Source organism: Symphodus melops (genome assembly GCF_947650265.1).
Source record: "Symphodus melops genome assembly, chromosome: 22".
Classification (NCBI taxonomy): Eukaryota; Metazoa; Chordata; class Actinopteri; order Labriformes; family Labridae; genus Symphodus; species Symphodus melops.
Genome location: NC_136712.1, coordinates 3,397,009 through 3,418,553, shown reverse-complemented (window position 1 = coordinate 3,418,553; position 21,545 = coordinate 3,397,009). Strand labels below are relative to the sequence as shown.

The window sequence follows — 21,545 nt, the reverse complement described above, 5'->3', positions numbered from 1 at the left end:
GGATTGCCTAGAAATAGAGGCTCTCGTGTGCGCTCGGTTCCCAATCGGGTATTTCCGGAGTGTGGGTTAAATCCCCGCCCCGCTTCATTCCTGCGTTGTTTGGGGACAGTAGGAAGATGGCGGCGGCCCCGCTGTACTGTGTCTGCCGGCAGCCCTACGATGTGAGCCGGTTTATGATCGAGTGCGACATCTGTAAAGACTGGTTTCACGGCAGGTATGTAGGTTTTCATGTCCTCGAGCGATGGAGTGCGGTAGAATCGAGAAACACCAATTGTTCACGAAGGAAAGCCGACGGTTATCCAGACGTTGGTTGCTGCTAGCTAAGTTAGCATCCTGATGCTAGCGGTGGGCGACGGGGGTTTTAAACCCGTCTATTGACACGACTTTACGAAAGAAAGTGGCCATTTGTCCTAAAAAAAAAATCGAATGTGAGCTGTTGTCGCACCTATACGACTTAAAACACCAAACATAGCCCAGGTTTTTCCAATTATGGCTACAGCCGATGATGTTGAAGTAAATATAACCAAGAGTAGATCGGGTTTTTATCTCATAATACTCGGATCTGTAAGGATCGCCAAACTGTGTCAATAAACCCCAAGTCACTCAAAGCTAAGCTTGGTAAAAGTTTCACACGCAGGCTGAGTGTTTGCTGGACCTTGTTGTCACTTTTTTGGGATAAGTTTTGTTGTTGGTTTCACTGTGATTCAAAGAATAAAGAGACGAGTCGGAGGAGCCGTCTGCAGATTTCAGCTCTCTTTCTGGTTCACTGAGTTAAATGGGTTATTCAAGGTAAAGGCAAACTCTGTCACCCTTCTACAAACACTCACATGCTAGATTTAATAAGCAACTTCTCATTCAAGATGGGCACTGTGTTATAGATTATTTTATATTTTGCGTTTATTACATTCATATTTCAGTGCGTTTGTGAAGCCTTTGGTTTTATTATTATTGTGTTGTGATTTTATATTTATTTTTTAAAGCAAATGGTTGAGAACAAGGAGCTTGTTATGGTCGGGGCTTTTAGATTTTGATTGACAGCTTACGAAATTTAAATCCCCTTTCAAGGGAAAGGAGGCACATGGCAGAGGACCCCTAGTGGTGGACAGGGGGGACATACATTTAAAGGTACCAAGCAGGCACATGTTTAGTCCTGCATGTATTGTGCTTTTTTGTCCTGTCTATTTTCTTTTATCTCCCTTATCCTCCGTTTTTAACATGGGTGTATAGACGTGTTGTAAGAGAGGTTTTTTTTTTATGAATCATGCTGTGTGGGAGAGTGGGTGGTATCTGTCATAATCATCTTAAAGATCATTTTATTGTTGTGTAAGTACATCCTCTTTTGTGTGCGTCTTAACATGTACGGTGTTAAATCACAGATGTGAGTCACGAGTGCGGTTTATCGTCACCACATATTTAGTCAAACGTTCAAATATCAAGATTATTCTGTGGTGTGTCGGGGTGGCAAATGTGAAAGTACAGTCTGTACTTTTAATTTGATAAGGTGTGACCCAGATGCCAGACACTTTCAGTGAGGACTGTGTGGTTGTAACACGCTCCCCGTGCTGTAGGAGCTAAGATAAGATTGCCTCATCATGGTTAAGAAGGTTGTTGTGAAATGAAATGACGTGTGTCAGACCAGCGTAACCCGACTTTCTGTCACTTTTTAATCTATGTGGTTGAAGTCTGTGGGCAAAAGATAAACATGCCGCGCTTTTCAGCACTTTGAATCAGCCTGCGTTGGTGCATCTCCACGGCAACTGTTTATGAATACATCACAATTGCTTTTTTTTCCTTTCTCTCTCTCTCTTTCGTGTTGAAATGACGGAAGCCATTGCGTAACCATTTCAAGTGTCCTGCCAAAAAACTTGGCCGCCAGAATTTGCGGCATGTCGGAGCCAAAAAAAAAAAAGACTGGCCGTGTGTCATGCAAGAAAAAAGGAGCAAATGTTGGAGCCCCCCCTCCCATTGATGACTAATAAGCAGATTCACGGAGAAAGACAAGCTCCAAAAACAGCCACATTTCCTGCCTCTTTCCCACGAGGCAGGCCAGAAGGAAAGGGATATTCTCTGGCTGTAGATGATGGCACGCCGACGGAGTAGAAGGGAGAGGGATCAACCTCCCGTCGCCTTGTTTGTCAGTGTTGCTGTTTGTGTTTGTGTGTGTGGGTACTTTGTCTGGCTGCCTCAGTTCCTGGAGAGTGTTCTGTTTTCCATCACCTGTCTATCTCTACATCTCAGTGCACAATACAGCCTGGGACTGTAATGGGATGAGGAGCTGGGCATGGAAAACAGAACAGAGTTGTTTATCTGTGTTGTAGCTGTGATCAGTAACAGGAAAGCTCAAAGAAGCAGTCTTTATGGCGCTTTTAAATGTACCACTGCAGCCTCGACACTTATTCAGATTTATTATTATTTTTATTTATTTATTGTGTATAAAATCACACGACAGACAAGCCCCAATAGCCCCTGTATTACATTTGGATTTTCTTTTTCTCGACTGGTCCAAGAACCTGGAAATATTTCCTTTGGGACTATAAAACAAAAAGGAACAAAAACCGGCTCCTACAAGAAGCAACATCAATGTCCACATGTAATTCTCACTGCTGCAATGTTTTCAAAACCGCTTACGTATGAAATGTTTCATGTGTCTGCACACAGACACACAAGCTTTGCTTGAAGTTCCACTGAATCCAGAGATTTACCATGTCTTATTTTTTTTTATTTTGAATCTTTAGAGATAACCGCCGAAACACACATTTAATTCTGATCAGAGACGTCAAAGACTGAATCCCTGATTCCTGAAAAACACACTTGGGGGTTTCTCCAGATGATCCAGATTTACCTTTTTTTTTCTTTCTTGAAAGTCAGTTAGAACTAATCCCACAACTACAGCCTGTGGTGTCAACTAAAAATATTAGCTCAGCTCTGTTATTTACCATTTAGAGCGACCTGCTTCTGTTGTAATGTTCTGCGTGTTTCCAACATGACCATGAACAGAAACAGGGTGGCTTTTTCATGCACTGGAAATGCTGGCTGGGTTCAGGTCAGATCACCGGGTCTACCCCAGAGTAGGTGTCAAACACAGGAGGACGGCCCCTTGTCTGATTTAGGTATGGATGGTGGGGGGTGATGATGGGCCAGCAGGGCTCAGAGGGGACGGAGGGGAATGATTGATGGGTGCTCTGGCTAGCCAAGTTCAACGCACGATCTGTCAACGTCGCACAGAGTGTGAGCACACTAAAGAGAGATGGATAGCCTCTGCAGAGTGTCTCTTTAGTGTTTATGCTAAGAAGGTGGATGGCTGAGTGGAAGGATTCCTCCTTTTTGTTTTCTGCCTCTGATGTCAACAAAGTGACGTTTTAGATCAGAAGTCTGATTGGTCAAAGTAAACAGCCGCCGAACAGCTCTTATTAAAAGCTGTGTTTACATTCATTAGCGGGGCTGTCTCTTGTTTGTGTGTGTGTGTGGGGGGGGGGCAGCTTGATCAATGTTGATTAATGAGGTGAACAGCCTCATGTATTGATTACATGTCAGATGGAATTGTTATATTATAGATCAAGCCCGTCTGTCATCATATTAAAATCATAATTCTTAGTTTGCTATTAATAGTAGCAACTTAATGAGTGGACTGTTCGACTGTCGGTGTGCCGGTTGTAATCCAGATCGATGGAAACCTCGGTATGATCAGAGCACTTTCTGAAACATTGGACTTCTTTTCATCTTGTGCAAAGGTGAATTTGTATTTTAGCAGTTTTATGCACGCACATCGAGTGGACACCAGGAGTTGTTTCAGTACTAATACCAGTTCTTCTCCCAGACAGCAACTGGGATAGCAACATGGAGTACTGGTTTATAAACTGAAGCTCCCCCCACCACCCAAAACAAAAAGATCTAAACTGTTGTTCTCAACATTCTTCAGAGGACACAAAGAACTGAACGGCCATCTTAAGCTCAGTTTGATTCAATGTCACATCCATCCATGGTGAAAAGTTTGTTCAAAGACAGTCTTTGTTTTTTTTTGTTTCCTCTGGTGTTGGATCATTCGTCAGTATGTGGTAATAGATCTAAACGCTGAAATGAGAAAAAGCATCTGTCTTGCACTCACAAGTTGCTCTTTCTTCGTTTGAGTTCAGACCAAGTTTTTTGTTTTGTTTGTTTGATTTGTTCCAGCAGCAGACAGTCACAAGACTGATGCCTTTGTAGGTTTTACAGGGTCACTGGGGGCCTTAACACAACCATGTTGAAGACGTGTGAAGGCAGAAGCTCGGAGCCTCGAGGCGAGTCAACCTTCCCCAAAAAAAAAAACAATTAAGTTGTTAAAACTCCCCAGGGCTCCCTGACGCCCCATAAACAACAAAGTGATCCTCTTTTATTGTTTACCAGCTGACTTCAGAGACCTTCGAGCCACAAACCACTGCTGGGCTTTTAGATCTATATAAAGTGTGTTAAGCTATGCTTATATGCACGTAGATGGCTTAAATGATTAAAACAGTGACACTGACCCTATCCATCCGTCAGGGCTCAGTTCAAGTGCCGCTCTGTTTACCCAGGCTTTGACTGAATGCTTCAGGCCGGAGGAGTCAGGTGCTCCTCCGGGGTAGATAAGGATAGCCAGGTGTGTTTAACTGCCCTCATCTCCTCTCGGTCTCTATCTCCATTACCCATCCATTAGGTATCTGCCAGATCCCTAATGTGGGCGTGTCGCCGCCCCATGCAGAGCGGTTATTTAGAGCTTAAAATAATGGCGATGCCCGCCTCCAGCCTTTTGTGTTTCTGCAGTGATCATGGAGGACAATGAACCCCTCACAGCGCATGGACTAATGAATAAGCCCTCTCAGTCACACACGGGAAGGAGGCCCTCGATGAGAGGAAGTTGAGGGAGATGGGTTGTTGATGGCAGGACTTTAGCCAAGTACACACATCTCCTCTCTTTCAGGAAGGGATGTTCAGCTCGTTAATCTGCTGCAGCGGCGTCACAGAATAAACTCTTGTTTTTCTCTCTTGTGAGACAAATCGACTGCTCCCGCTTGTCTTTTGAAATATGCTCTGCCGTTGTTATGCAACATATGTTGACGGCCGTCTACAATCGGATCTTCGCTCTGATTGCTTTCCAGGCATATGGGGTTCACGTAGGGTCAAGAGCTGTTTGCCTTCTCGACAGCTTTCAGATGATGCAACGCGTCGGAAACACTCGGCCCTCCTTCCCTTTTCTAGCTCAGTTCCCACCCTCCTCTTGTACTTTCCTCCTCAGTCACAAATCCCACACGCTCTCATGGGCTGCGGTGCCTCGTGGAGTAGTGATCATTACAGGTGACACACAAGCTGAGTCAGGCCGGCGTATGTGGCACAGTGCCCTGGTTTCCCACTGTGGCGTTACATAAAGAAAAGTGAGATGAGGACAACAAAGTCAGCGCGGCCGGCCGGGCGTGCGCTGCTCTAGCACTTTTCTCTGAACCCAACAGCATGTGAGCTGTGACTCATAATCCATACACCCCCTCCCCTCCCTCCTCCAGCGAACAGCCACACGTCTTAACCAAGATTCCTGATACATGAGCAAAGCTTAATACTACAGCCAGGAACTGTACAGTGTTATTGTTGGTCATCTGCTCACTCACGTGCAGGAGGAGGAGCAGTTGTTCTTGCAACCTTTTTTTTTTGTGCCATTTCCTGCTTCATGCTAAAAGTAACTGAAAAGACAACTCTGAGGACTATTGTAGAAACTTCATGTTGAGTTACAACTTTTTATACATTTGCTTTTTGGCTGTGTAGTCCATTGCAGGAGACGAGACAGAGCCACAGTTTTACATCCTGTCAGTGCACTGTGGTGACCGTGGCCAGCGCTCGCAGGAGCTCTCCACTTCCTGACGACTGAACGGCCCTCGGCTTTATTTCCTTTACAGTTTCCTGCAATTTGTTGCAGATCAAAGCAGATAGCGGTCGGCCATTAGCGCCGTCCCTCCTGCAGGCGGTTATAAAAATCTGTCGTTAATACCCTCTGTGCTAACCAACCGAACTCACCACCAGAGCCCAAAGGAAGACGTTGATGGTGGATTTGTTCTGGATTGCAAAGTATGGTTCCTTCCTAGAGCACTAATGGTGCTTAGCAGCAAGTTTGTGAACTAGCCGACACAACCATGGGAAGTGAAATACGTACATTAGCCTAGCTTGTGGGGCAGTTCTGTTTAGCAAATTTTTTTTTAGCTTGCTGCTGAGTTGGTAAAATATTTCTGTCTGCTCAAAGAAGAAGTGGGCGGTGGTGTCCATACATGCTTAAAGGCAGCTTGGTTTCTGTTCAGCCCATGCTGCTCTGGTATGCAACAGAGGAATGCATTTGTGTTGCTGCCTGTGGTTAAGCTGCTGCAGAATGGTCGGGGGTAGCAGCAGCACTGCTGCAGCAGCTCTTTTAGACTAAATGCAAAAACAAAAACAAACTCATCTCAGTGTCTTTACTAGCAGCTGACGCTCTGCCGCTGCATTCCTGTAATGAAGGAAGTCAGGTGGAAAACAATTAGTCTAACTTTGGGGTGAAAATGGCAAATTGCACGGCCAGCTTTTCAGTTGAAGTATTGAAATAACATTTAGCATGATTCTGATTCATCCCTGTTTAACTGTGACTCTTTTCCATCTCCAGCTGTGTGCAGGTAGAAGAGCATCATGCCGTGGATATCGACGTCTACCACTGTCCCAACTGTGACGTACTACAAGGACCCTCCTTGAGTGAGTGCTGCTAGTGCTCATTAGTGCCGTGTTTTCTTTTCTTTCCTCTCTCAGCTCTACCATTCAGTTCGTCCATCAGACCCAATCCTCACATTTACATGGCTTCCTTCTTTACATTCAGTTTTTTTTCTCCCTCTCTCTTTTGGCTGGTCCCAGGGGGGAAAGGGTCACTCTCTGCAGTGTTGTTCAAGTCACATTTTTTTTTATAATTCTTTTCAGAGGGGGGTGGGTTAACCTCGAGGAGCCCAGAGGGCAGACATTAACAGGATAATTGAATGGTGTTGTAAGCCCTCCACTTTGATTGGACAAGCCCCGCCATCTCAACCTCCTAGCACAGGGGTTGAGTAGTGATTTAATGTCCTTAGAAAAAGTGGCGCTGATGTGCATAATTTACCACTTTGTTGGGGGCTTTGAGAGGGACATGATGAAATTAGAATGAAGCAACCCCCTGAACCCCAAATGTTCCCGTTTGCAGTGAAAAAGCGCAACAACTGGCACAGGCACGACTACACGGAGGCAGACGATGGATCCAAGCCGGTGCAGGCCGGCACGCCAGTGTTCGTAAAGGAGCTACAGAGCAGGACCTTCGCCAGGTAGATCAATCAATGTGGACACGTATGTAGACTTATAAATGTCTCAAACGTCAACCGAGGCACGAAGAGCGGAGCCTCAATCGTTTATTAGGCATATTAAGCGTTCCTCGTAAAGCTCGGGTTAACAGCAGTCCTGCCATGTTTCCTGATTTATAGTTTAGCATCTGCATCTACTGTCTGATGGGTCTGCTGCTGTTTGTGCTTCTTTGGGCCTTTTATTTAGAGACAGGACAGTGGAAAGAGGTCGGACCTGAACCCGGGCCGACTCCCTGAAAGACCCTCGACGGTCGCCTTTTTATCAACACAATAAAAAGTCATGACAAATGTCGGCCATAGTCTCCCCTACAGCACAGATATTTTACCACCATCTTCAAAGTGAGACTCTGGAGTATAAAGCCATAGAACACGTGGCATACATAGACAAGCCATGCTAATAACACAACCAAGCTCCACTTATTTGTGGATTAGCATACTGTAGCTAAAGTTGCTGCTACAGAACTAACATGGTTTAGATACAAGACTTCGCAGTCCAAGCACCCCACACTGCGGTGACTGACTACGCTACATAGACACAAACTGAGGCTTAAATAAAAGGAGATATCTCAATAAAATCCTGCACTTAACTTGATCATAACTCTTGTAGTAGGTTGCTTGAAATAATCGTACTTGTTTGCTTCAGATATCATGTTTACTTTGATAAAATTCAACTCTGTCATTCATGCTCTTGTTCCAGTGGCGAGGAGATCCTCATGCGGATGAAGGGCGAGCAGGTGACACCCCGGTACCTGGAGAGACACGGCTTCAGCTACCCCATAGCGATCACCGAGATGGAGGGACTGGGACTCAAACTGCCCAGTCCTTCTTTCTCCGTCAAAGACGTGGAGCAGTATGTGGGTAAGGACCGGCTCCACCAGCTGTATCGAGTTCACACGCACACATTAGTGTTTATCCTGTGGGGAGGATGTGGGCTTCCTCAGTCCACTAAAAAGCTGCAGAGAGCACCCAACGCCGGCTTACTAAGTGGCCATCGCTGAGCGGACGCCATCTGCGTGTCAATATGAACAGGTTTCCAGGTTCACGGGGTTTTTAACTCGCTTATCAGGCATCAGACGACGGCCGAATGAGTTCTAAATGAGTGACGTCTTAGCTTTCACTCCCCTCTATGTGACCACTACGCTCTCTTACTGAAACTCATGCCACTTCCCAGCTCCTATTACAAGCCCATTACTAAGCCCTCTGGTGTCGTTATCATCAGGCTCTGATTACAGTCTCCCCCTCGCTCACTTTTATCTCCATCTCCCATGCCCTGTTGAGCATTAAGCCAAGGCACAGGTGTTGTGACCGGGGACCGAGTGTCGGCTTACGTTCCTCACAGTCGGGAGACAATGGGACAACAGGAGTGAACGGCGATGTTTTTTCTGGGTCTCACTGGGGTCAAAGCCAGCTCAGTGTGTGGTCGACGATCGGGCCCAGTTGTTAAGTAAAGTAACAGGGAGGTTCTCCTTTATATAACGTGTGTGACAGAGACATACTCAACATGTGTCCTTTGTCCAGGTTTAGATGTCTTTAAAGTGCTTACATGTGACACAGATGCTGCACATCTGTAGGGTCGAAGGAAATCACTTTTTAACGAGGCTGCAGGTTCAAGGATAAAAAAATAAGGATTTGACTTTTCCCATGAGGTTTCTGTCGTAAATCTTATGTGAATGAATCGTAGGGGGAAGATGTCACAGATGAGGATATGATGTGACAATCAGTTGTTAATAAATGTATTTATCAGTTTGGGAATAATAAATGATGTTAGTTGTAAGTTTTTTGTAAATTGATTGCAGTAAGTCGAGAGTTTGTGTTCCATCATCTTTGCAACAATGAAACCTTCATCCATGAACTCTTTTCCAATACTGATGGTTTGAATGTGTTGCTGTGATTGTACTGGGACTCGGGGTAGCTTTAGTGTCCCTCTTGCTGGTTCAGTCATGTGGATTTTGGCCCTTAATAAAAGGTTTTTTTCTTCTCCCCGTTGGGCGTGTGAGGCTGCTGTTTGAGATTGGCGTTGGGTGCTTTCCAGGCAGCTTTGTTTCTCTCTGTGTGACTGACTGCCTCTGCTCCAGCTGTTCTCTGTCATCAGACGCTGGCCAGCTGGGCCTTCAGAGGTGTGTGTGTGTGTGGCTGTGCATGTGTGTGAGGGGGAGAACACGCAAAGGGGTAATAAAAAAGGTGAGTGGGAGGGGTGTGGGGAAATACAACAACCAGCTGTCTCGCTCCACACACTGCACTCCTGCTCCTACTTCCGGCCCCAAGTGTCACCCGAGTGTGATTTGTAGCGTCCCAACTGTTTGCTGCACACCGTGTCTCTCTCTGCTCAGTTTTTTTTTTCTTCCTTTTTTGCTCCTTTTTTTACAAACATCTGTTTTCTGTCTCACACGCACCGCATGAAGCCTCCACTCTCTCTCTTTCTCACATCTTTACACGTATATATGTCTCTCTCTCTGCGCCTCACTCGAGGTCTCCCACTCACACAGAGGCGCTAAACCCACCAACCCTCTCTCACCTCCACCCACTCCACCTCCTCAGGGAGTGGAGGTCTGCACAGATAGACAGATTGTCTCTCTTGCCCCCTCCCCACTCTGCCATATTGGTGCCAGTTTCCCTGAGGGCTTGATCTCTAAAAGCACACGGAGATGCCAGCAGGCTGCTGACCCCAGTCAACCCTCCACCCACTCAGCAGCCAATTAAAAAAAGCTGAAAGTTTTTGATCATTCAAGATTTTCGGACTGATATGATTGCTCTTACATGCCTCTCATCTCCCCTCTTGCCTAGGTGGCGACAAAATCATCGACGTGATAGATGTGGCCCGGCAGGCGGACAGCAAAATGAAGCTCAGCGAGTTCATCAAGTATTTCACCAAACCGCACCGACCGAAAGTCCTCAACCTCATCAGCCTGGAGTTCTCCGACACAAAGTAAGCCCTCATCTGGTCCGTTTGCTCTGCAGGAATCTGCACTTCAGTGTTTGTAGACTCCTGAGAGTCACCGGCAGGACGAGTCTGGTCTGTCACTTGAAGGCGTGTGCCCTGTTTTCTTTACTTTACATTAGCTGATTTCACAAGCGCTCTCGGTTTGCATTTTCGTTCAACCTGAGGTGCTCGTTCACATACAGTTTGTCCCTCACAGTATGACGTTTTCCTTCCAGGACAGACAGGTAGAGATATGACATAAAGTAGACGCTGTTAATATCCAAGCTGGTGGACGAGGCGACAGAGTCGGATCTTATGACGGGAGCAGGTCGTTGTTAAGTTTGCCAAACTAATATAAGGAGTTTCAGTTATTGTTGACAATTTAAAAACGACCTCCCACCACAGCACTTCTGAACAGAAACCTCTTGGGGATGATAAGTTAACAGTTAAAACAAGATACAGGGACATTCACTATCTGGACTCTGGATCATTCTAACAAACACTTCTCACTTTGGCCCAAAACTATGAACACTAGGTACACACTGGATTCGTCAAAAGAAAGTCCCTTCTTGTGTTAACTAGCGTAGCATGCGGTTGGTTCCGTTTGAGATGTGAGGTGAAGGTTTATTGACTCTCTGTGCGTCTTTCTACCTGTTCAGGATGTCGGAGCTGGTGGAGGTGCCCGACGTGGCTCAGAAGATGTCCTGGGTGGAGAACTACTGGCCTGATGACTCCTTCTTCCCAAAACCATTTGTCCAGAAGTACTGCCTTATGGGAGTCAAGGACAGCTACACAGATTTCCACATAGACTTTGGAGGCACCTCTGTCTGGTACCATGTTCTCTGGGTAAGAGACACTTTTTCAAAACTTTGTTTGTTCATCCCATACTGCTTTTAGTGTGTTTAGGTATACCAAATTATTTCGGGCACGCGGTCATAGCTGATTGGCTAATTTGCTTTAAGGTCATCCTGCTTCTTAAATCACATTTTTTTCATCAAGCAGCGTTTTACCTCACCGTGTTTGAAGGCAGCACCAAACACTCACAGCGTCCATTCCTCCCACGCGTCACAACATGTCCTCTTAAACTCCTCCTCCTCCTCGTGCCTTGCAGGGTGAGAAGGTCTTCTACTTGATCAAGCCCACCCCGGCCAACCTTGCACTATACGAGGCATGGAGCTCCTCGCCCAATCAGAGTGAAGTGTTCTTTGGGGACAAAGTGGAGAAGTGCTACAAGTGTGTCGTGCCCCAAGGGACCACCCTGCTCATCCCTACAGGTGCGTGGTTATTTCCGTGCTTTTGTGAAAGTGTGTTCAAGTGTTGCACAGCTGATATCTTTGAGCTGTTAGAACTACAACACGTATAAGTTGGATGTGGCAAATTCAGAACGATTCACAGGGAGCAGGCGGGAGGAGCTGATGACGGCACACATCATGGCAAGTTTATTTATAGAGCGCTGTTCAGACATGAGGCAATTCACACACGAGGCAATTCACACAGTGCTTTACAGACATCAAAACAGAAATACATTACAACTAAGCTTAAGGACAGAGTGCAACAGAAATGAAGAAAACAGTGCAAAAGAAAGATCTCATTAATGGACAGAAGAATGTAAAAGTACTCGATGACAACTTTTAAAAACTATTAATTTGTTGGTGTCATCACACAAACGGTGCACAACTGCAGCGATTTTCTTGCACGCGTTCCCTCCAGCTGCCAGTATGTTAGGTGATTCTGTGAATAGATTCAATAACACCTAACACTGATAGAAAAAACCAACAAGAGTCATCACAGTGTCTGAGTCTGCAAAAGATGCAGTTTTAGAGGAAACGAACAGGATAAAGAAACGTAGTCTTTGATTATTGGACGAGGAAGAAGTTAAATCTATCCGTCACGCTCGTGCTCAATCATTTCCTGACTTCCCTCCTCTTCCTCAAACCAGCTGAGTTTGTGTTTCTCTCTCTTCACATGCACTGAAGAGTTAAACTGATCAGGCTTCCCATGGCGTCTGCCAGGAAAGAACAGGCCTGTTCAAGCTCCTCCGTCTCTGCCAAGGGAAAATAACCGAGGGACTATCCTCATGAGGAAGAGCCCCAGCATTTCTTACTGAGCGTAATGCCAACAGACCAGTGCAGTTATATAATATGAAGAGAGTAGCCATGCTGCACGTGATCTTTGCAAACCTACATTCCTTCAGGAGCTGTTGTAACCATGACGTGCATGTCGCCGTGCATACAAAGATCCATCCATCAGTCTCTCAATGGACTTTTTAAGCCGACAGAACTCCCTTTGCAAACGCGCCGCCAAAGCTCAGCGGCGTCAACTGCAAGACGTTCCTCAATCAGCCCGGTCGCTGTTGCTGCCTCAGCAGGCCGGAGCGGCGTTGTCAAAGGAGAGACTTTGGCAGAGAGGGTGTGGAGAGCTGGGAATTAAGTGGGGGTCAGAGAGCTCAGTAGGTCACTCAAGTGGTGCATTATCAGGCCTGTCCGTCAGACTTACCCCCCCTCCGCCAGACTCTGCTTTCTCTCTTTTTGTGTGAAGACGTGGCTGTTTATCTGACGGATAACACAACATCCAATCACAGAGCCTCGTCGGGTTTTAAAGCCTGATTTCGTTGCTCAACATGTTTCATGCATTAAGGGTTATAATAATAAAATAACTGCCTGAAATAAAAAAGCGCCCTCCCTCTTTGTTATTGTTAGAGAAGTCAGTCTGTGGACGAGCTGTGTAAATATTGGTGCTCTGCTGCCCCCTACAGGCTGGATCCATGCTGTTCTCACCTCTCAGGATTGCATGGCGTTTGGAGGGAACTTCCTTCACAACCTCAATATTGGCATGCAGCTCAGGTGAGCAGACGCCATGTGACCTGCTCCATGTAAAATGTCGTGCCTCGTTTTTTGTTTTTTTTCTGCCGTGTTTTTAAACCTGTTCTCGTTTGTCGTCCGTCACGTCGTCAGGTGTTACGAAATGGAGCGTCGTCTGAAAACTCCAGACCTCTTTAAGTTTCCGTACTTTGAGGCCATCTGTTGGTATGTGGCCAAGAACCTCCTGGAAACGTTAAAAGGTGAGAAGCAACGTTAATACATATCAACATAGATGAGAACTTTCATATGAATCAAATGTTTACATATGGATCAGAATGCTTACGCTGCCTAATAATATGTAATAATATATAATTATAATAATAATAATATATAAAATGTAATACTCAAGGAAGAAACTTGTTTTCATGTATTTAAATTCTTGTAGTTTCATTTGGTTCTTTTTTTTCCTCCACAGAGCTTCGAGAGGACAACTGTCCGCCGCCGACCTACCTGGTAGACGGAGTCAAGGCTTTAATCTGTGCACTGAGGACGTGGTTGAAAAGAGAGGTGAGAATCAGGCGCGGCGTTCTCACGACCCCTCTCTGCGTTTCTCCCTCCGATCTCCGTGTCTTGAATGTCTGCGCTTCAGACGCTTCAGTTACAGCCCGCTCGTTCTTATCTCCCGGATGTGTGTCAGCGCACAACAACAGGCCTTCTGTCTGTTCACTTCTGCTGTCTGAATGTGGATTGCTGCTGTGTCGCAGGTGACTGAGCCCTCCAGTGAGGTACCGGACCACATCAGGCCAAACCACCTTATTAAAGAGCTGACGAAGGAAATCCGCTACTTGGAGGTAAGGGGGAGGTCTTCAACATGTTTTAAGACTTTCTCAACTTAAATCAGGGGTTAATGTGAGCTGCTGGTTTCACTCTTAAATGGGCTACAAAAACTGGAATTTGTTTTTTAAGAGACAAATCCAGACGTCGCTTGATACCATCGTGCTCTGTTTTTGTCGTCACTTGACTCCACGCCGTATGTTTCGCTCTGTGCGTCCACAGGAGGAACCAGTTAATGGTAGCAAGCCGGTGAAATCTCAGGGAAGTGTGTGCGGAGCAGCGCCCGGATCGAACGGTTGCCCGGCCACTCGCTCCACGCTGGACAGGATGTGCCAGGCCCGGCGGGCGAGGAGGGAAGCCAGGAGGCTGAGGGAGCAGCAGCGACAGGCCCCCAAACTGCCCTCCAACCTGGACATCTTAGAGCAGCACACCAGGGAGGTGCTGAAGAGGCTGGAGGTGGGACCGCTGGAGGAGGTGAGCGCCACACAGCAGACGGAAACTACTGTTGACTGACAAGTGGTATAGAGTCAGCTGACTGATTGACTCTCTGCTCTTCTTTTTAGGATGCGGCATTCTGTGCCAAGGTTCATGGAAAGCTGAACAAAGTGTCAACGGCATCAGCTGCTGCTGCGGAGTCTTTGGACGACAACCACCTACGGCTAATGCTGGTCAACGGCAGAATAATCAGGTGAGGGCTCGCTTCTCTTTTGTCCGCTAACTGTAACATCTGGGACATAAGACACACGGGGATATAAGACCCAGTCTGATTTTCGAGGGCTCTCACAGAGACGTGTAGCGTCTGTGTACAGCTGCGAAGCTCTTTTAGCTCGGCCTGTTCTCGCCTCGTGGAGTTCACACTCGCATTAGCTAGTTGAGCTTCCAGCCGATGGTGACCTCCACTTCACGTAAGGTCACATGCATTGTGTAACGGTGGCGGTGTATTGGTCGCACCGGTGTATAATATATCCTCTGTTGGGAAAACGAACGGTATTAAAAGTGTGTCTCATACACCGTGTTTAACTGTCGTACTTCATGTTAACAAAGGCTAGGTGGTTATTAGCAACATGTCACTGTCTTGTTTACTTTTATCCGCTTTATGAAACGTGTAAATATTTGCTCGTGCAGAGATTTAAGGCGGCCAGCCAGCAGCCCGGTGAAGACGGAGGGTGAGGGATCATCTGACAGCCAAGGCCCACCAAAGAGCTGTGTGGATGTGAAGTGTGAGAGGAAAGAGCCGCACAGCACGGGGGAGAAGAACACACTCCTCAGTAAGGCGCCAGCTGCTTTTATTATTACTACTATTATGATGATTATCTTAAATAGGACACATTTCAGGAATTGAAATAGAGCCAATTTAATTATGATGTGTTTCTTCAGGGGGTCTGGAGAGGATTAAGACTGAACTCAGGGAAGAAGCTTCAGGACACTCGAGTGTGTCGGACTTGGATTCAGACAGCGACTCGCCCACAGAGGTAACATTTTTAAAGCATGCAAAGTAGAGATAAAAAAAAAAGATCCACCGCCTTTCTACCCTGTGATTACTGATGCATCCTTTTGTAATTGTAAAAATCCTTTTGCCAATGTAGCATAAAGGATCGTCATCATCATCATCATCATCATCGTCTTCGTCGTCGTCGTCTTCTTCTTCGTCTGGGGAGGATTCGGACAGTTCCCAGGAGGAGGAAGAGGGGAGGGGCTCATCTCAGCAGAAAGGCTCAGGGCACACCATAGAGCTGGACCAGTCTGGCCAGAATCTCAGGCACAAACACAAACCACTCAAACGGTGAGAAACACGAGCAGATGGGAAAACAGTCCCATGGAGGCAAAGCTCAAATATGTTTTGATTTTTAATGCTGGTTGTAATGAGGTCTCGTTCGCTCCCTGCAGAGAACGTCCTACCTCACCCGGCACAGAAGAGGCCATTCAGGGGATGCTGTCTATGGCCGGTCTGCTGTGCTCCTCTGAGCAGGAGAAGGTAGGCTCGTCCCAGGAGCCCTGGTGGTCCAGCTCAGCCCAGAACTCGCCGCTGGAGCCGAGGGAGGCAACGCAGCATCAGCACCGACTGCAGCCGGAGAAGAGCCCGATGGACAGCCAGGGCAACAGCAGCGAGGCCTGGGACAATCAGGGGCTCCCCAGCCCAGAGACGGACTACCAGTACTGTGACCCCTCGATGTCGCCGCCTCTGCACCCCTCCAAGAGACACGCCCCAAACCCCCCACCCATCAGCAATCAGGCCACCAAAGGTAAAAACACGTCAGTGCAGCTCCTTTATCTGCTCTCATTCTCTACCGTGGGTTACAATAACATGTTGTTTTTTTTTTAATCAGGCAAGAGGCCCAAAAAAGGAATGGCCACAGCCAAGCAGAGACTGGGAAAGATCCTCAAACTCAACAGACACAACCGCGTGTTTGTCTAACACTCCAAACCTTTCGAAACCTGCAAAAAAAACAAAACAAGTTTGGATGTTTCCTTGAGACTAAAAAAAGAAAAGAGAAACTTTTGTGTTTTTGTTGCCAGACACTTTTGTGCTGTAGAAATGAGGAAAAAAGAAAAAGGAGAAAAAAAAGGACACTGCCTGGAGACGACCGTAACTGAACAAATCTTGATAAAACAACAACAACAAAAAAACACGCTCACTGTGCATGCTTAGGTGACAGGGTATCAGATTTGAAATAAGCAAGTGCACGACTTCACCACAAGCACACTAAGAACAAAAAAAGAAAAAAGGAGCTACAGGAAGCTGGGAGGACAAACCTGCTGCAGGGAACAGTGGAGTGAAGCTCCTGCGGGCATTGTGTGTTTTTTTTTTTTTTTTACACGGACAAAAGGAGATTTAAGGAGTTCTACCAAACAAAAAAACAAACGAGAATGATTGCTACTGATGCCAAGATCTTCTGCATCACATTTACTAACATCTCCGCTGAGCGCACCGCCTCGCCACACGGCTTCATCACTTTCTGCAAACCCAAGAGGATGGCGCCCCCTCCTCACTCTCGTACCCTGAAGGGCGCTGTGGGCGGTAAACGAGGTGCTAAAGAGGAGGAACTGATATTTCGAAATGGTGCTTATTGTTTGTACTTTTTTCCACTCATGCTTGTCCCCCCTCCCTCCCTGATCCCCCCCCCCCCCCCCCACCACACACCTTTTATCTCTATCACACCAGCAATAATGACTTTAAGGAGAGGACATGGAGAGGCAGCACTCTGGTGCATTAATACCTCCTCTGATTTGTCTGTCTGCGGACGTCGGTGCATCACGGACTTGGCCGAGAGTCTGCTCTATGCTGTCTGAAGAAGAGGAAGCTTGTGAGCTGTTCCAAAGTGCTCCCTCTGCTTGAAATAGGAATTACGAGTCACGCCAAGACTCCCGCTTAATTTATTCCTCTTTTTCTTTTTTTTCTTTTTTTATGTGACGTTGATATTTTTTTTCATGTTATTTTTATGGATTCTGAATGATGTATTTATTAATTGAGAGAGATAATGATTTTATTATATTTGACCCTACGACCTCGGCTATTCTGAGGTTTGTTTTTGTTCCTTTTTATAGGGTGTTTTCTCCTTTTCTTCTTTTTTTGAAATCTTTAACTCATACTCTTTTTGTAAATGTGGATGTTTTAGAGTTCATGTGACCTCCATCCGTCAAGTAGCAGTTTGACCCTTCTGAGCTTTTCTTACCGTGTGTGCTGTCACGACTCTTCACCCCCCTGTTGAATAGATCCTGCGTTGATTCTTGTCTGTTCTGGTTTCCCTTCTTCTCCCTGAGGCCACATGTGCTGTCGGGCTTTGTGCGGGTAGTAACTAGCTTAGGTTGAGAAAGGTCAACTTCCACATCTGAACTAGTGCCACTTATCATTTAGCAAAAAAAAAAAAGTATTCTGAGCCACTGTTGTCGATCCAAAGTAGTCGATGCATTGAAAAGAAGTGAACGTTTGAGGAACTAATACGGGATGAGTGACTTTTTTTTAGAAGAAGAAAAAAAATTTGCTGAGTGAGACGTGTGTTGTGCTCCGAGTGTGCAGTTCTTCACTCTCAGGGAATGATGCCATGGACATATAAACCTTCGATTAACCAGCAGCCACATCATGGACGTAGACAGGACGCTCTCAGCACCCACTCAAGACTTCCACTTCCTGCTTTGAGGATGTTTTTTTTTTGTTTTTAATTTAATCTTTAATGCTAAAAAAAAAAAAAAGTTTCTCTATCGTGGTGTTTAAGTTGCATCTATGGAAGCTAACTTTGGTATTGTCCCCATACTGCTCACGATCAGCTCAGTGTTACGACACCCCCGGCTACCTGTTGCCACGTAGCTTTAAGACCACTATTTGATCAGCGGGAAAGCTCTGCTCAGGTTGACTTGTATTGACTGTGATCAATCATTCATCCCTGACGACACAAAGAACCGACTTTTCTAAAGAAATCTCAGACTGATTTTCCTTTTTTTTCAAACTCTTTGCATGTGAATCCTTGAACTCTCCGAGCTGGCCCGCAGGCAGGGTTTGTTTGAAGCTGTTAGTACTCGGTCCCTCTTTACTTTATATGCAGCTCTTTAAGCATTTGTGTTTCGTGCGTTGGTTCTTGCAATGTTTTCTTTCCAGATTTAAATGGCTTAGAATTTTAAGTATTCAAACACTGGCTAACTGTGACACTGTTAATGCGTTGGCATTTTGTTTCTGCATTTCAAAAATTGCGTGTAAATAAAACTAATGAAATGACACTGATTTGTTTTCTGTTGGATTACATTTCAGCCTTAAAGCTTCTTTTAACACCGGCGATGTCATTCTAAATGAGTTGAATGTGACCCAGTTATACCGTACTGTGATGTTGAATAGAGACCAGATGTAACATTTGTAGAACTTTTTATTGGTTTATGTACAACAACGACTCTCAGAACATCCTGAAGACTTCCAAAGACTTGTCCAGCAGCTTGAATCCCTCCACGGCGATCTACAAACAGAAAGGAGATCAAGTAACACACACACACACAAACACACACACAGTGTACACCGAACTCAATGAAGGTGCTGCTTCTCAAACAGTCCTGAAATAATCAAAACTGATTTGTCGAGGCTGTAGTTTGTGGTGGTCACTGTACATTTCACTTAAAAAAAAAAATCTATAGTGACCACTGGAATTCTAAAAAGTGCTTTTCAACAAAGTCAGGTAAATTTTGGAGAAAAAGGAGATTATGTGAAAACTGCTAATCCCCTTGGTAACAGTTTTCCTTCATATGTAATGTGTAGATGAAATTAAAGTCTGAACATATTTCCCCTTACATGTTCATCTGTAAGAACTCCTCAGGTTTAGTGTCAGAGGACAACGACTAACAGATTTTATTTATTTTTTTAATCCAGTGAGGAAGGCGAGCTGAAGATGACAGAAGTAAACCTTTAAGAGCAGCAGACATGAATAACTTCAGATCACTGTACTCCACCTTTCTGACTTCACAGAATCCTTCAGAGGAGATTCTCTGCGTTGACCTTTTCAAGGTGAGTGAGCATTTTTAACGTGTGGATTTTAGATCTTGTGCAAGTCTGCAAGTTTCCACCCTCATTGGTAAAACTGACACGCAGGTTTAGAAGAATAAGCACAAACAGCTCGGGGTGAAGACTGTATGTCCTTTACAGATGTTACGGTCTTAGTTTACTTGGTACTATGAAGGTGGTTCACTTCGTACCAGGGTTTTATCACTGCTCATTATTTAGTCAAATATGCGCTCGTCCCCTGACCGTGAAAGCCTGGCTCTGCTGAACATTCAGACTGAGGTCGTGTTGCAAAAGATCTGACCCATCTGATTTGGATCAGCATGTGAGAGTGGCTCATGCGGTTCTCGTACTAAATATGATTTTTTTTTGATCGCACAGGAGCAAAATAACTTTTGTCCACTGTTTGAACACAGCCTTCGTGCGAGCTAACTCACCTTATTCCTCGTCGAGTGGTGGGATTCCCAACTCCTCATCTGTCCATTCAGAAGCATCAGGCCAAGGGAAGTGACCCTACAGGGCAGGGAGAGGATCGAGGTTAAGATTTTAAGGGACATTAGAAAAGATACATTCAAACAGGCTTGACTCAGTTCAAACTGGTTTACAGCGGGTTCCTGTTCTGCAGCACATCAACCATCAAGTCAGGGGATGAGTTAACAGTACGGATCTGATTAGTCAGATTTAAAAGCATGAATAACGCAGGAGGGTTCACAAACCAACCAACCAACCACAGGTGACGTCTGTTTTTTTTATTATCTGTAAAAAGCTACTGAGGCCGTCAGTGAGGTTTTATTTTAAATTGAACCACTTTCTTGTAAATATTTTCAGTGTGAAAAAAATAATTAAATTATTTTATTTGTCTGGTTTAAGAAGCCCCCCCCCCACCCCCCCCTCTCCATAGTATTTTTTTTTATGTGTTGCAAAAATAATCAACCAAAGCAGCACACATTAATAACTGCAGTGACTGTGTTGTTCAGTTTGGTAAATAACACTCACACCACGCTGTCAGTACAAACAGCCACCTAGATTCAAATCCTGTGTTAGTTGATTTTTTATTTTCTCCCTTTAGGAGAAAGAACACCACGAGCACAAACACAAATTACTGTACACACACATCACTTCATTTACACACACTCTTTCTATTGCACATATACCCATATATAACCTCATTCAGTCTCTTGCACTTATTTTTATTGCACTTCCCTATACTATAGCGTTTATTATAGTCCCTTCATGAATCTCACACAAACGCTTTTTTTTAGTAACTGCTGGGATCTCTTCTGACCACATCTGACCTCCATACACACCTGTGTCTGAGCAGGGTTTACTCACCAGAACTGCATCGGGATCGTGCCAAAAGTGCCACAAAATCCAGAACCACATCGCACCGCTGATAAGCTCAGACTGAAGCACCTGGTTCTTCGTGATTTGGGGGTATTGTCTGTACTGAGGTTCGATGTGGGGTCCGCCACCAGCCCTGGAAATAATGCATCAAGAATCAGAACGAGTGTTTGAAGTCCCTGTGTAAAGTGTAGAACAGCTAAGAGGCCAGCATTTTGTTTTTCTCTTACTTTCTGGTCGTTATTCTTTGAGGATCGCGTCTGATGAGTCTGGATCCGGTCCTGAGGAGTCCCAAAGCCCTCCCAAATGAAGACATGGTTGCTATTGGCAACAACTGTCTTCCTTTATGTCTTTTTTTATGTTTTATTTGACCGCGGTGTTTGCTCTGTCCGTCGAGGAGTCACCTTCTCCCCTGTATCAATAAGCGACCTCACAGCAACGACAGCTGTGATTGGACGACTTTCTTCTTCTTCTTCTGTTAACAAGATAAGCGATAAATACTCATGTGTGGAGCAGCGCCCTCTCGTGGTCAACTCGGAACAGCACAAGGCTTTTCTCTTCACATTTAGCGATCATCTTTTCTTTTTCTTTTTTCACATTTCTAAAACGTTTTAGCAAATATCAAGTAAAGGAAGTATAATCTCATGAATAAGAGAAACATGTTGAACCGAAGAAAACGGTTGTATACTCATTAAATCGAGAGAGAAAACTTGTAATTGCCTGAACCTAACAAAACAGATGATTTTTAGATCAGTAAATAATTTATTAAGCAAAAAGTAATCATAAAGATGCAGAGAAATATCAAGAATACAATGAACTCCACA

At 45.3% G+C, this 21,545-nt stretch overlaps 2 protein-coding genes across 2 annotated transcripts; one reads left to right on the top strand and one right to left on the bottom strand.

The window, feature by feature from the left end:
* The first annotated feature begins 23 nt into the window (after positions 1 to 23).
* kdm7aa (lysine (K)-specific demethylase 7Aa) lies at positions 24 to 18,614 on the top strand. The gene is made up of 18 exons (XM_079335277.1): positions 24 to 214; positions 6,632 to 6,717; positions 7,193 to 7,310; positions 8,044 to 8,204; positions 10,131 to 10,272; positions 10,926 to 11,112; positions 11,378 to 11,540; positions 13,022 to 13,109; positions 13,221 to 13,327; positions 13,543 to 13,634; positions 13,832 to 13,918; positions 14,124 to 14,375; positions 14,465 to 14,589; positions 15,027 to 15,169; positions 15,279 to 15,373; positions 15,488 to 15,684; positions 15,789 to 16,144; positions 16,229 to 18,614. Exons 1-18 carry the CDS (start codon positions 117 to 119, stop codon positions 16,315 to 16,317), a joined length of 2,586 nt encoding a protein of 861 aa, XP_079191403.1. The 5' UTR covers positions 24 to 116; the 3' UTR covers positions 16,318 to 18,614.
* A 125-nt stretch (positions 18,615 to 18,739) lies between these two features.
* ndufb2 (NADH:ubiquinone oxidoreductase subunit B2) lies at positions 18,740 to 21,176 on the bottom strand. The gene is made up of 4 exons (XM_079335322.1): positions 20,952 to 21,176; positions 20,713 to 20,857; positions 19,818 to 19,893; positions 18,740 to 18,844 (listed from the first exon to the last, which is right to left on the bottom strand). Exons 1-3 carry the CDS (start codon positions 21,035 to 21,037, stop codon positions 19,819 to 19,821), a joined length of 306 nt encoding a protein of 101 aa, XP_079191448.1. The 5' UTR covers positions 21,038 to 21,176; the 3' UTR covers positions 18,740 to 18,844; position 19,818.
* Between the last annotated feature and the right edge of the window lie 369 nt (positions 21,177 to 21,545).